Source organism: Thalassophryne amazonica, chromosome 1 (genome assembly GCF_902500255.1).
Source record: "Thalassophryne amazonica chromosome 1, fThaAma1.1, whole genome shotgun sequence".
NCBI classification, from domain to species: Eukaryota; Metazoa; Chordata; class Actinopteri; order Batrachoidiformes; family Batrachoididae; genus Thalassophryne; species Thalassophryne amazonica.
Window position 1 is genome coordinate 50,779,011 of NC_047103.1, and position 16,067 is coordinate 50,795,077.

The 16,067-nt window shown below is 37.5% G+C and overlaps 1 protein-coding gene across 1 annotated transcript; it reads right to left on the minus strand.

The window, feature by feature from the left end:
• Positions 1 to 1,560: 1,560 nt before the first annotated feature.
• Positions 1,561 to 15,683, minus strand: cops5 (COP9 signalosome subunit 5). Its single transcript, XM_034169766.1, has 8 exons — positions 15,388 to 15,683; positions 15,000 to 15,234; positions 7,685 to 7,813; positions 3,667 to 3,732; positions 3,381 to 3,466; positions 3,121 to 3,232; positions 2,261 to 2,409; positions 1,561 to 1,826 (listed from the first exon to the last, which is right to left on the minus strand). Exons 1-8 carry the CDS (start codon positions 15,522 to 15,524, stop codon positions 1,736 to 1,738), a joined length of 1,005 nt encoding a protein of 334 aa, XP_034025657.1. The 5' UTR covers positions 15,525 to 15,683; the 3' UTR covers positions 1,561 to 1,735.
• Positions 15,684 to 16,067: the final 384 nt, after the last annotated feature.

A 16,067-nucleotide genomic window follows, 5' to 3' on the forward strand; every position in this document is an offset into this window, starting at 1 on the left:
ATTCATTTGATATAAAACCCAAATATTGCCTTTGCCTATCAATAGTGGAGGGATTGGAAGTTGTATTTTATATACACAATTGATATACTGAAACTGAATCACTTCCTATTTCGTAAAGCTTCAGGCCAAAATTATTAACATTAAATGGAAACGTTGGTTCATTTACCTTGATTTACACATTATATTGCTAACAAAAAAACCTTTCACCTAGTGACCCCTACATTGTCAGGCCAAATAATGTTAAGTCCCTCACAGTAGAAGCCAGAATCACATGGTGGTGAGGGAGAGAAGAACCGCCAGCTTTGTGGGTTGGGGTGAAATCAAATGCAAAACCATGCTTTGAAGAATTGTTTTTTTTTCTTTAATCCATGAAGTGATTGTACCTGCTCATAATGAGCCGATTTTACCTGCAATATTCAAACTGCGTGTCACGTGATTGAACACTACGTCATTTTTAGTGTGAAAGACTTTCACTGAGGAACATACTTTGGAATTAGAAAACTGCTACATGTTGAAAGAGGGATGTAAAATACCAAAGTAAATGATTTCTGGCTCAACACAATTCAGCTTGATTAGAATTTCCATTTTCCATCTTATTCCAAATGTAGTCATGCATACAAATGCCCATCTGGTGATATTCACAACATTTATATACTGAACAACTTCAATGTGTGTCTATAATTCTTAAATCACGATGAAAGGGGGAACATTAGCCAAAACCATTTTATAAATGCATAGTCCAAATACTTTGACAGCACTGACAAGTCATCCATGAAATATATTTAAATATTTGGGGAAATATTGGACGATGTGTACAGAAAACCCTGTTTGACTATTTCAAATCACATTAAAAATGATTGAATGAACTTCCTTTTTGTGAACACCTTCCATTTTAGGACATGGCTTGAGTTATGGTAAAAGAAAATCATTATAAGAAGTGCCAGAGTTCATGTAGATGAGAAAAAACAGTCACATCCACTGTTCCACTGGGATTCTCTCCTGTGTAGTGCATGACACCAAAAATATACATTTAACCATTATAATAACCCCCCCACCCCGCACCCCAAAACAAAGACATGACACAAACTGAGGCCGGGCAGACGCTTCGATGGAGAGCAGACACGTTGAGTGAATAGACTCCAGTGTGTACGGCTTCTGTTTCTGTGCTGCGTCACTGCCACATCACAACTTGACAAGCTGCCCGTGCTGGCGGATTGTGTACAGTGGAGAGCAAAACCGTGTTCCACGGAGTCATCCCACACATGCCGGTCGAGTCCCAGTGAGTCTGCCCAGGAGCTGGAGTTTGTTGTTCCATTTTGTAAAGCTGCGACAGCTACACATGAATGACTGACCGGTGTTAGGATGTGTGTTGATACGTTTTCAAGTAGAGTCCTTCCCCCATGTATGAAATTATAGCTAGTCACAAAATTTAATGCAGTGCAATGCTGGACAGCCTCACGCATCAAAATATGAATAACTGAAATAAACCTGGAGACATTTTTAATACTGCTAGAAATAGTCTGCTCAAAAAAAAAAAAAAAAAAAAGAATCTGCACATACTTGAGTTTTCATATTTTATTTTTTAAAACATGTATTCTGACTGCATTCCTGAAATCACACAACAGTTAAAGAAAATAATACCTGAAAGGGAAATAAGATATTCTAATCATAGCAGTCTGCTAGACATGCGCAAGAAAATATTCCAAGTGAAATTCAAATGCTGCACAGTTAATTTCTAATTGACAGATGTGTTGATTTGGTTGAAGAGTTTGTCCTTAATAACTTGAGACATCAGACCGTGAATTGCCTCTATGGTCGTCTTGCAGCTAAAAACAAACCAGAGAGAGAAAAGGAATTTAGTCATAACAACAATCTAACCTTTAGGAGGAAAATGGCAACAGATTTAGTCTGAATTTATATTTAGCACCACTATTTTCTCAATATGTGTACTAGGCATAATAGACAATCTCACGTTAATGATGAGGAGTAGAAACAGGTTATGTGTTCTTTTACTGGCTTCATAGTACACATATTTAATGACACTCCAAAACAGAACAAAATATCAGAAAAATATAATACATGATTTATATTTTTTTTAATGTCAAGTTTCAAGATTATCAATCAAATCTAATGACAATACCTTTATATTTTACCATCACTAGTACAATATAGCAGGAGCAAGATCCAGGCAAAAGCAAGGCAGAATTTAGAGTGGAGAAATAAAGTTTAAAGTTAACACAGCATGCTGTATTATTATTACCTATCTCGTGTTGCTTTGGCCAGTTTGTCCTCAGACTTGCGATCATGTGTGTCCAACCCAAGCATGAAGCTGCCTCGGCCCAGCTGTGCCTCCGATTGCTCCAGCTTCTCGGACAGGTCAAACACCTGGCCTGTGGTGTAGTCTGAGTTCTGAACAAATACACACACATCATTTCATACTTGAATTCCCAACAAAAGTACGACAATAGTGTTTGCACAAAGAAGAAGAATTTTGCAGAATGGCAACACATCTATTTAAGGAGCTGGAGGGACACTTTCTCAGTTGGTGAGAATGAAAAGACGTCAGTGAAAAAGGTTTGCTTAAGGCGAGACCTTGTTTTTACTGGAAAAGGTAATTAAAACACAATAACACAGGGGCCCCCTAAGCACGAGAATGGAGCGACTGACAAAGTCATCACCCATGATGCAGCTTGTTCCTGACATCTAGTCAATTCATCTTCATCCAAATTGCCAAAGAGCAACTGTTTGGATAAGCCTGATGTCTATCTCCACTGTTTAGTCAAGATCAAGCCGGAGTGACTACATCCACAATGGGAATTCACGAGTGGCTTTCAGTCTCCACAGAGAACGGTGGGGAAAAAGTAGCTGATCATAAAGATCCACAACAACATCTGTATCGCAGGTTAGCTCTGACGTTCACACTTATCTCCCTCGTCACAAGTCCACAAGGCTTATTACTAAAACCAATAAACAGTGACTTTTAGCTAATAAGCAGCAATTAATCAGACCATCTCAAGCTGGAGACCTAATGTCGCAGTGAGTTATAGCATAATAATTAACCATTAATCAAACTGTCAAACAATTAGTGAATATTTAGATTTTTAAAAATTGCCTAGATACCGTGAGGAGGCTTGAGGAACTTAAGGTATTGACCCAGTATTTGTTCCACAGGAGTTCCAAGAGCTTTCTATCAAGGGAGGACTTAAAGTAAGTTACCTCCAAGGCATAATACCTGAAGAAGACAAATCAGAGCAAAAACATGAGACACAATTATACACCAGAAATAAAGTATACTGAAGCCTTGAAATTAAGAGAAACACTGAAAAATGTTTAAATTCACAGAATATGTTGACAGCGCTGTGATTTGTGTCAACGCTCACTGTTTACAGTGCACACCAAAGTCTTCAATCTTGTTCAGGGGGATTGTTTGATATTCAGAGGGTCCTTCATCTGGAGGTTTGTAACCCTGAAAACACAAAGAGCAAATAAAAACAATAAAAATGGGGGGGGGGGGGGGGGGTGCAAAGTTATTGACCTCAGACAAGCAGGTAATGCAATAATAAGAAATAAGATGATCTACAATTCAGAGTTCATGCAACTATAAAACTATTACATACTTAAAAGTACACACACAAGCAAAAATCATAAACACATTCTGAAATCTACCTTTGGGTAGGTTCTGAAAGCACCGAGGTTGACTTTCCCTGCAGAAATAGTCCGAGTGGGGTCGATCTGCAAGCAGAGATACAGTAGGAAAAGGAAACAGGAAAACAAAGTCAGAGGTCAAACAAATCCCCAGAGACTCTTCAAATCAGGCCACCAGAAGGCTTTTACTGTGGCTGTCAGTGTGGTGAAAACATACACTTAATTATAAAAATACCTACGGTGCTTAGGCAAAATCCACATACACAGATGCACTGCATGCAAATCTATGAAGTCATAGAAGCAATTCATCTCAGTTAAAGACAAAGATAAAGATCAACTTTATTTATCCCCAAGGAATTTATTTTTGTCATAGTACAGAAACAGTAAACAATGGTTAGTTAAATACACAATTACAGAAAGTGTTGGTATTAAATAGAAAGCAATCAATCAATTTTATTTATTTTTACAATAAGTAGAACAAATTTATGTGAAATGACTGGAAGATATATTTCACAAGATGTCTGACAATATTGCAAATAGCTCTGAATAACTGAATAACTGATTAACACTGTTCGTTATGCATTCCTCCTGCAGAAGGGGGAGGAATTATACAGTCTGTCACAGGTAGGAAAGACCTCCTGTGGTGTTCTGCGGTGCACCTCAGTGGTCTCAGTCTACGACTGAAGGTGCTCTGACAGGACATCAGTGTAGCATGCAGGAGGTAGGAGGTGTTATCCAGGATGCGGAGCAGCTTTCTTAGCATCCTCCTCTCTGACACCTCCATTATAGACTCCAGCTGTGGTGGAGGGCCAGCCACCTAACCATCTTAGATTTGCCTGTAAAGATTCTAGGTAGAAGATATACTTCAAATGCAAAGTGAGAAATTTCAATTTATTACTATTAATAGTTTGATCACAATGGCAAATGGACTATTTGTTGCTCTTCAAGACATTTCACCACTCCTCCAAGTGATGTTCAGTTTTTCTAGAGCAAATTTTGATTTATCCTCTACCTGGATGACTGAGAATTTTCATCAACATAAAAAAAAGGATATAAGGGACAGAGGTGAGAGTTGTGTCTTTCTTTATTTGGCCTCCAAAAATGCATTATTGCATGTGGGCCTATTTTAAACCTCCAAGTTCTTTGGCGCAAGGTCCATCAAAAATTTGAAGGGTAACTACAGATATGTGGTACTGGGACTCTCATGAGTGCAACTCAAATTTAACATACAAAGCTGGATGCATGAATGTCAACATTAATTTGACTGTCATCTCCAACAGCACCTTTGAAGAACTTAGAAACCATAGTTTTTTAAGTTAGGGGACTGATATTTTATACAAAGCTCATCATATAAAAAAGTGAAATATTTTGTTAAAAAAATCATGTGAATTAGGTGGATTATTTCAGCAATATTAAAAACTGAAAATAAAAAGAAACATTGTTTCAGTTTGACATTTCCACGTATGACACTTTATAGAAAATCCAAATACCATATTTTTTCTTTTGTTTTTCAGAAGAACAATTTTATGTACAGTTTTACAGTGTTGCTAGAAGGTATGTAAACCCTTTGTTTTACATTTTAATTTTAGTACATCAAATTCAAAAATTATTATTATCAATAATAATAACAATAAAACTGAGGCTTCTCTTTATTAAAAATTTTAAAATGATGTTCTTTAAACTCGCTGTAAAAATATCTACAACATGACAAATTAAATTACTGTGAAAATGAAATACCTAATAATTTTAAAAACCTTTAATTTAAATCAAAAATCAATGATTTTGGCCGCAGTGTGAGCTTCTGGGCATGTACACAGTGGTACTATGTGCAGTCTATGTGCTAATGTACACAGTTACAAACTATGATTATAACATGACTTTTCCACAAAGACAAATGTGTGTTAACATCTGAAAACTGTCTTCTGCCGAGACGTGCAGCATGTTTTTCATGGGATTATGGATATATGTTGTATTTCCAGAGGAAACTTAAAGAGGTTAGTCAATGTAGAGTCTGAATGCATCTCACTGACCGCTGCGCTCACTGCCCAGTGTGGTCATTTACACAATATCACAATCTACACTGTATTTTAATTTACACTATAGCCTGGTATTAAAATCACTGACCAGTCAAGTCCACATTCAAGCAGAAATTATATATTTCAAGATTAACTGACAAAATGACAACAAAGCTATCTGTAAAAATCAAGTAAGATGAGATTATAATATGCCGCTCCACACATCCTCAACCACAATCCATCCTCTTGGCTCCGCATTGTACTCCATCCATGCCCTGATTTTTACAAAATATTACACAATATCTGCACAAATTACATGGGGTGGTGGCCACGTGGTTAGTGCGCTTGGTTGCAGTGTTGAATGTTCTCAGTCTCGCTAACCGAATGGTTCCCCTCAAGATTGGTCCCACGGATGACGCGGTTCATGGATTATCACCTCGTTTCTGCTTCAAACTGCACTCCAGTCATCATTTATCTCAGTGACAGATATCTGAAGCTTTTGTACAACAATCATTTCCACATAAATTCAGCATTATTTCATCATAAAAGGCGGAGGAAGTGATCAAAGCGCCGTAGCTAAATGGGCTGCTACCTGATGTGTTCACTGCGTGTCGGACATTTCATTTCATCACGGAATTTCAGAGTTTCTGCTTAAAACGTCCTCATTTCTGCTTAAAATTGACTTTAGAATGATTTAAGAGGTTTTACCTTCATCATCTGATGGCTAATAATCCCATTAATCCATTCTGATTGCTTTGGGTGAAGGGACTCCGTCTCAGATGTGCTGCTGTGGTCCGGAATGACGCATGCGCAGGTGCAAAAGGTGAACCAATTTTTTAGGGGCGCACCGTTCGGTCTGCGACACCAGTTCAAACCCCACCCCTGTCACATTTCTCCATGCAATGTGAAGTTGCGTTAGGAAGGGCATCCGGTGTAAAACTTGTGTCAATGCAACTAGCAGATCCACCTCGGATTTGCTGTGGTGAACCTGACTGAAAACACAAGGGAGCAGCTGAAGGGACTTACTTTTATCTGCACAAAATACAAATGACTATTCATTGTTTTGGATTACAATGTGTCCCCACATCACAAGTGTTTTTGTTAAACATGTTTAAAACCTCTGATAGCTCAAAATGACAAACAATGCTACTTTTACCAACTATAAACACCCCATTTCAGGTCTGACTGGGCTTTTTGCACCACAAATACAGCCCATCAGTTGACTGGCTTTACACGTAGTTTTTGACAACCGCCTACTATGAACAGATTTAATATAGAGTACCGTTGTGCTTATATTTAAAAAAAAAGTTGAGATGAACTCCAGGAGATACTGAGTGACTTGGGAAAAGTATAGGCACCCATTTCATGACTTGTCTAAACAACACTGGCTGTAAAAGTTACATTTATTTGTGTTACACTAAACTGTATTAGTTCTTGTTGTCTTGGATCTATTTTTATTAAAATTACACCATGATGTTGAACCCAGCTGTTTTCACAAAGCATATTAGAAATTTTAATATAGAGGAGCCAGAATTTTTTTTAATCTTTTAAATTTTTTTGTCATAAAACAATAAAAATGTCTAAAAATCCCCAAGTTTAAATTACTTTCTTACACCAGAATATATGTGATTTGTCATGGTCTTCTCTCTCATTTTGCCCCAGCATTCATTTTTTTTTTAAATGCGACTATATGTACACAGTTGTCCCCAAGTGAATATTCTAATGCTTGTAAAAACTACAGTTTAAGGTAGAGGACTTAAATTTCACAGGGTGATTCTCATTTACCACGTGAAACAGAAACAAGCAAATCTGAAATGTTATGTGGCACCCACTTGATGAATTGACATGGAATAGCCCATAAATGAAGAATGTTGACCCCGTTTCAGTTACATACACATGAAATTGTGTTTTCAAAATCAAAAGGAAAACATTGTACTGTCCTGAATACTAAAACAGTGCAGCCGGATATCACAGTGAGGTTCAGCATTTGACTTATATGTAAATGAACATTTCCCTTGTCTTACCACAACAGCCACAAAAGGTTCCTGAAATTGCTGATTGAGCATCTGAGTGCTGACATCGATGCCTGACAGCCAGCATCCGTAGCCTGGGTGACTGTGGTACCAGCCAATAGCATTCTCCAAACGACCAACCTGATGGATTACATGGTGTTACAGATGGATTAGTTACCAAAAGATAATGTCAGCAGTATTCAAAATGCTCCACTAAGATGACGATTGAAATTGGGGGGAAAAACGCAAAACACAAATGACATAAAAAATACTGATGAAAACTTTTACTCATCGTGGATGTCTTTGAATATAAATACCTCCACAAAATGAGGCGTATATTCTGTGATTGTGACTGCTTGCCCAATTGTGATTTGTGTTTGCTTCAAGATTTTCTTTTTAATTTCATTCTTTTATCAGAATGAACATGTTTACTGTATAAAGGTTTTCCTTTTATCCCTTTCTTTAATAACATTTATGCTTTTTCCTCCGACATGCAAATCCATTTCCTCACCAGAAAATCCCTCACTTCTTAGTGCCTCATCAATAACAATACTACAAGTTACTTGGTGCATTTGTGCATTAAAGTCTGTGGCAGACACCCCTTGGGAAGGCGATGATCTAGTGGTTAAAGCGGTGAGCTTGAGCCCACAGGATCCTTGTTTCAAATCCCTGACAGACCAGAAAATCCCAATGGGCCCCTGGGCAAGGTCCTTAATCCCCAAGTTGCTCCTGGTGTGCAGCTGAGCATCTTGCATGGCAGCATGATGACATCAGTAAATTTGATAAATCACTCTAAAGCCCTTTGAGCTTCTGCTTCTGATCAAAAAGTGCTATAAAAATGCAGCACGTTTACCATTTTTACTTTGACTGGTTAATTTTATGTTATTGCCATGAAATACTCATGGCCAATTGAGACTTAATTCAGTGTCTTTTGTGCACAGCATCCTGGTTCCTGATGAGTTTTAGTGCTGCATAGCACACAAATAATTTGTGTTTGGACACACCCAAAATGGACCTGGGCTACCCACCACAAAATGTCATGAGTGTGTTTTGGGCATAATGTGAATTATGCCTGACAGCCATAAGAGTAGTGTACACTAGAATCTGAAGCTTTTTAGATGGTGGAGAAGCAAGATGTTTTCTGGCGAGAAAACAGATGTGCGCACAAAGTGTCATAGTGCACAAGCAAGTAAGGAAGAAACATTGCCCACAACTCTCTGAGCTGAAGCAGTTGGGTGCCTCATTCCTCCATTCTCTACCCATCCTCTTTGACAGACAACCGGGGGAGGAAGTAAACCAGCGTGAAAAAAAAAGTTATGTTTGAGTATTGCCCCATATAAGCTGCAGAAACACTCTGCACTTGACTTTAGACCAGGTTTGTGGTAGCATACGATCATTTTCTCCTTGCTGCCAACAACAGTGCCCAGCACTGTACCTGAGCACACCTCATTTTAAGACCAACAACGTACTTGTGTAAAGATGAGTTCAAGCTAATTTGTTAAAAAAACAAACAAACAAGAGCAGTGGGCATGAAAATGACAACTGTGTCGAGTAGGAAAGTGACATGACACTTGTTGCTTTGCACTGGGTGGAACATCGGGTCTGCAGACAGGGAGATCTCTCAAAACCTCAACCTCTCCATCACTTTAAAAGTAATAATAATTTGAAAAAAATGATTATAATCAAGTCTATCAACCAAAAATGAAAACTTATGAACTGCAAGAGCACTCAGAGAGCACAACCAATGGAAGAGGGGAGGTCAGAATGCTTAGAATTTTGTTCCTATCCAGTTTGTATACCACTATGTGGGGAGTTCAATTTAAATTTACTGCATTCAGCAAATTATAAGGCAGTATTAATCTGGGTACAGGTTGGTGTTTGACAACATATTATGGTGAATAACGTGCATTTCTACTGAACTTTTCCACCACAGATCGGCTTCAAGAGCTTTTGAGTGATGCCTCACATTAACACACATGTTGTAACAAGCTGGTGTGCAAAGCACTCAACTGCACAATAGTGCCCCTCATTCATCAATATGGTGTCTAAAAGACACTAAATTCATTGGTACAAAGAAAAACTAGAATTTTGAGATACACCACAAATAGTAAGTAAATACATTTTTAAAAAATGGGATTCATCAAATGGTGTCATTTACATAAACACTACCCCCCCCCCCCCAAAGGAAAAAAAAAAAAAAAAAACATTTATGATTACAGGGTTTCTACACCTTAAGGAAAGATAGACTGAAGACCTTTTTAAGACTTGAGATTTAGGACTTTTTACTTTAAATTCCAATTAGAATGAAATTAAAGATCAACATTTCAATAATCGTGCCTAGCTCCGCTACATTGCTTTGGGTATAGATCATATTGCATGGATTGACATTGAAATATCAGAAGAAAATAAAATCCTTCTTCCCACCATGTCTTCGCATTTTTAAGGCTTTTGGAAGACTGGTATAAGACATTTTAATTTCAATTAAGGCCTTACATTTAGATTATCAAATTCAATGACCCTCAAGTTTTTTTTTTAAAGATAAGTGGGAACCCTAAATTAAAACATTCTCTTTAAGACCACAAGAACTGCCAATTATCGGTCTGGCAACACAGAAGCTCAAAGGAGACAAAGACATGTAAAACATAAATTATGCAAAATATAAAAGAAAAAAAAGATGATCCACAAAAAGGGCTGTTTGTACAACAAGAGGAAGGCAGAGTGACTCCTCACTATCTGCTATGGATCAACACACTGGCAGCAGAAATGAAAAGTATTTACCAGGTTTAACTAAAACCTTCTTCAGGGATGATTCAAGGGTTATCTTAAAACATGGACATTAGGCTCTATCTCTTAGTAGATTTGGAAGTGTTTTTTGGAAGGCCATCTGGTGTAAAGGCTGTGCCAAATAAATTTGTGGATCATGAAAGCAGACACACATACTGGTTCCATATAGGATCACATGAGATGGAGACAGGTGATCTAATGTGGTGATCCTGGATGAATGGGAGTGACCAGCAAAACTGACAATCCTAATTGACATGATTCTTTAAATGCTCAAGTGTCCATGTGTGTGACTCCAAAGCCCATGCGAGAAGTAAAGAGCATGTCCAAACCTTTGGTATAGTACATGATTAAACTATGGATGTAATGTTTGGACTCCTCAGTGTTTACAACCCCAATTCCAATGAAATTGGGACATTGTGAAAAATGTAAATAAAAACAGAATGCAATAATTTGCAAATCCTCTTCAACCTATATTCAATTGAATACACCACAAAGACAAGATATTTAATGTTCAAACTGATAAACTTTGTTGTTTTTGTGCAAATATTTGCTCATTTTGAAATGGATGCCTGAAACACGTTTCAAAAAAATTGGGACGGGGCAACAAGAGACTGGGAACACCTAATTGGAAATAGGTGAGTGTCATGATTGGGTATAAAAGGAGCATCCCCAAAAGGCTCAGCCATTCACAAGCAAAGATGGGGCGAGGATCACCACTTTGTAGTGGAGCAGATAAAATTAGATTTTTGGCCAGAATTGTTCACTTGGTGATACAAGCATCAGATTTGGCATGAATGTTCTTCATAAATTAGTGTTTGAGAAAAAAGTGCAGGCCACTTGAAAATCCAATATGGCGGCCAGGTAGGGGTGAATGAAGAATTACACAGGGGTCAAAATTTAAAAATACTCCAATCATATTGAAAGCTATACCACATTATGTGTCTGATCACAAAGATTCCAAAAAGGTATAGTTTGGACTATCTATGACTGAATGTTATGGAGTTATGGGGTAAAAACAGCAAGAATGGTGACAAAGCTCAATTTCAGTTTGTACAGGGGTCAAAAGTTAAAGTTGCTCCAATCTTTGTAAAATGTGATGCAAATTATTGGTTGAGTTAATAGGACTTTAAAAAGGAATAGTTTGCACCATGTGTCATGCTCAGTTGTCACATTACAGCGTAATATATGCCACATGCCATAGAATCCAATGTACATTGACATTGTTTGACATGTACTTTGCAAACCAAGCATTCAACACAGTCAAAACTATTCCACTTAATAAATGGCACTGCAAAGTGAAACCCATACATCAACAACATCCAGAAACACTGCCGCCTTCCCTGGGCGATGATGATGATGAGTCCACATTTCAAATTGTTTTTGGAAATCATGGATGTTCTGTCCTCTGGACAAAAGAGGAAAAAAACATCCAGATTGTTACCAGTGCAAAGTTCAAAAGTCAGCATCTGTGACGGTATGGGGTGTGTTAGTGCCCATGGGCAACTTACACATCTGTGATGGCACCATCAATGCTGAAAGGTACATCCAGGTTTTGGAGCAACACATGCTGCCATCCAAGCAACGTCTTTTTCAGAGACGTCCCTGCTTATTTCAGCAAGACAATGCCAAGCCACATTCCACACCTGTTACGTGGCTTCGTAGTAAAAGAGTGCGGGTACTAGATTGGCCTGCCTGCAGTCCAGACCTGTCGCCCATTGAAAATGTGTGGCACATTATTAAGCACAAAATACGACAACGGACACCCCAGACTGTTGAACTGAAGTCGTATATCTAGCAAGAATGGGAAAGAATTCCACCTACAAAGCTTCAACAATTAGTGTCCTCAGTTCCCAAACGCTTATTGAGTGTTGTTAGAAGGAAAGGTGATGTAACACAGTAGTAAACATACCACTGTCCCAGCTTTTTTGAAATGTGTTGCAGGCATCTATTTCAAAATGAGCAAATATTTGCACAAAAACAATAAAGTTTATCAGTTTGAACATTAAATATCTTGTCTTTGTGGTGTATTCAATTGAATATAGGTTGAAGAGGATTTGCAAATAATTGTATTCTGTTTTTATTTACATTTTCACAACATCCCAACTTCATTGGAATTGGGGTTGTAGATTTAGATAGTTTACTATTTATTATCATTTTTATGTTCCAATAAAAATTAAATTATGTTTCACACATCCACCACTAGGATATCAGTGAATAATAAAAACAAATTGCTCTAATGATAAAAGAGTGCAGGAATAACTTAAAATGCCGCAGAATTAAAAAAAATTAACAGATTATATAAAAACCATAAATAGATAAAAGAGTCTGTTTAATAAAAAAAGAGTCCATTTAGTTTACACTCAGAGTTTATTCAATCCCAGTGCATCACTCCTTTCTCTATAAGGAGAGGTACTTGATAAATCACACACTTTACTTGGAAATATCACTACAATAGAGCTTTAACTGTCCACTGACAGCCTTTTTTTTTTTTTAGTAGGCCAACACCGGCTGCATCAGCACTTTTATCTTAAACTGCTCTAATTCAAGTTCTTATTAGGGCCATTTTCCTTATATGTTTTATGTTACACAAATGGTATAAAAATGTGTTTTTATGGTTTTTAAATGTGACGTGCATCTTAATGTGTGGAATCCAGCACTGCTCTTCCATGTATGAAATTTCAAACAATTAATTCTCCGACTAATATAATATGATCACTGCATCTGCATATATTTATTTATTCATTCCATCTTTTGCATTCTAACCAACATGTGTTTCTGCTAATGAAGAATAACAGGTAGAAATAACACTGGGTCACTTTAAATTTTTATTTGAAAGACAAAGAAAATAAAACAAAAATATTTTTGTTCATTCCTTTTAAATGGTCATCTGACCCACAAAAAATAAACAAACAAATAAATAAATAAAAACAACCGATACATTATTCACAAATTTTTTTAGTAATTTGTAAATGCATTTTATTATTATAAAAATGATAAATGTCCAATAAACAGACAGCAAAAGTACTTTCAGAATTCTTTATTTATGAAGATAAGAGCATTTTGCAGCTGTGCTTTTAAGAGGTGGATCTCAAGCCTTCTTGCAAATCTTGCAATTGTTTAAATTACTTTTGACTGTATCACTGTAATCAGGGGTTTTTCTAGGAAAATACAGCAAGGGCGACACCAGATGTGAGTGAGTGGAGCATCTAAGTGGGGGTATGGAGCTTTTGAAAATTTGAGGTCAAAATGGGGCATTCTGAGGCTCCTTGAAGGTCGGAACAACAACAACAGAGTGTGGGAGCTGCGTGAAATAGGACATGTTTACGTATTCTGTCATTGTGCCACATTTTTAGTATTTTGGGGGAAAAATATGGTGTTTATTATGAACAGGCTTGCTATTTCCTGGCATCAATGTTATGAATTCTTGGGGAAATTAATCACTGAGGGGAAGGCAGCATACTAGAAATAGCACTAAAAAAATAAAATAAAATCTGCATTTTGGCAAGGGGATGGGCAGCCAAAATGGGGGTGGGGGTGGGGTGGTGGAGTGGCAGCCCTATTTCCTGGTTTAGAAAACCCCCTGGAAATTATTAGTGAGATATGAAACTGTTTAAATAATTTTATTTACTACTTAAAAATATTTGGGTGATTACTTTATAATTATTTTATGTGTACTTTTTTTCCACATAACTGTACTGACAGGCTTAATAGGTAGACTAATATCTGCTTTATCAAATTTAACTGTAATGGTTGAACAAATCAAGTGCAAACTAAAAATGAATGTGTGTGTGTGTGTATGTATATATATATATATATATATATATATATATATATATGTGTGTGTGTGTGTGTGTGCGCACACACACACTACATGATATAAATTAATTTGTTGACCAGTGTTAAGACAGCTTCATTTTATTTTGCTTTGCTCCTGAAATCCACACTGAATCCACCCTTCTCCTGGGATCAAAATAATATTTTCTTTTTCAAATGTATCCCAATCCTACCTAATCCAGATCAAAACCAAGACTGGATTATGTGATCTAATCCAATTCCAGAATCTTTAATAATAATAATAATAATAATAATAATAAACAACCACTTTTCAAGGGTTGAGATCGAGACTGAATTTTTTTTGATCAATGACCCCTGTTGACAAATGAGAGCCCCGGAGTCCGGCCTCAACAAGGAGATCAGTGTCCTGGTCAAGAACATTTCAAGACACAGATAAAAGTAGCCAAGAATAAGAACATCCCTTCAGCAGAACAACCAGTGAACATCACACCAGTTGACCTACAGTCCGACATGTGACCCATGACGGACTATGCATCATGCTTCTGTAGGGGGATATGCCACATGCTATCAGAATTCATAGTGCCCCAAAGCTCCCAGTATTTTGTAATTTAGTGTTTGCAAAATGCATACAGGTTAGAGTAGTACAAGTATAACATATCAAGTGTCTCTCTAGAAGTTCAATCATGGAGCTGTAAACACACCTTTCCTTGCAACCCTTTGTCATTTCAAAGAAAACATACAGTCTGACCTGTTTGGCATTTTCAATGTAGGCAGCCATGTATTCATATGCTGCAGCCTGGGCATTGACCCGGGTTTCTGTGCCCTCCACGGGTAAGGCAAAGCTGTCCATAATAATCATGGTTTCACCGTCCACCTTCCCCAGCATGAGACCCATCACCTCCAGGTTTCCGCCAGACCTGGCGTGCATCACCATCTTCAGCAAGGCCAAAGCTGAGATCTTACAGTACTTGAAATAGTGATGACTGTGGAAGAAGTACGAAATCAGACACTTTGTTCATAGCTGACAAAATACTACAATTCACGTTGATAAAAGGCGTCCTACCCACGCTACCATACAACATACCAAGAAAAAAACAACATTTTAAATACTGTAGACCAGGAGACCGAGTACTTACTCCTTCGTCCAAGGTTTCGCAGCCAAGATTTCTTGTTGTTGCTTTTTGTCGTATTTGTAAATTTCATCTATGCTCTGAACTTCCTGCATGCTGTTAGTCAGCTCCCATGTTTTCTGCGCTGTGCTACTTCCAGCCATGTTAGCTAAACGAACACTCAAAAACAAATCGATTAAAACCCTTATTTCACAAAGTGACTGAAGAAATATTCCGTTTTTACGATGATTTTGATGAAAGCTAAACGACTACATTCGACAGGGAGCCATGACACTGAAAGATACCAACAGGCTAAGATCGTCGGGGAGGGAGGGGAGTTTTTCTTTTACTGTTGTTCAAATGTGATGTGGATGCATACTTGTGAAATGTGTCTTTAAATGTTAAAATAAAATTTACAGCAAGCTTATTCTACGTGGAGTGATTATTATATTTTTTGTTGACAGGAAACTTCCGTCAACCCACCCCCCACACAAAAGAATGGTTTCGTCTTGATTCAACAGTGGAACTCTGCTGACATCTAGCGGTGCTTCTTAAGCACGCATGTACACGTCTGATTGAGTTTTTATTTTTCTTTGCGAAACTTTATTCAATTAACGCTGTGATTTCAATTTTCAATTTATTTTCATTTATATAGCGCCAAATGACAACAGGGGTGCCTCAAGGCGCCTCACGCAAGTAAGGTCTTA

Bases quoted from the DNA above. Each gene is read 5' to 3' on its own strand.
- cops5 (XM_034169766.1), bottom strand. From the start codon at position 15,524: ATGGCTGGAAGTAGCACAGCGCAGAAAACATGGGAGCTGACTAACAGC. The intron at 7,814-14,999 runs GTCAGACTGTAT...GTAATCCATCAG, and splicing joins ACATTGAAAATGCCAAACAG to GTTGGTCGTTTGGAGAATGC. The intron at 1,827-2,260 runs GTAATAATAATA...GTTTGTTTTTAG, and splicing joins GCCAAAGCAACACGAGATAG to CTGCAAGACGACCATAGAGG.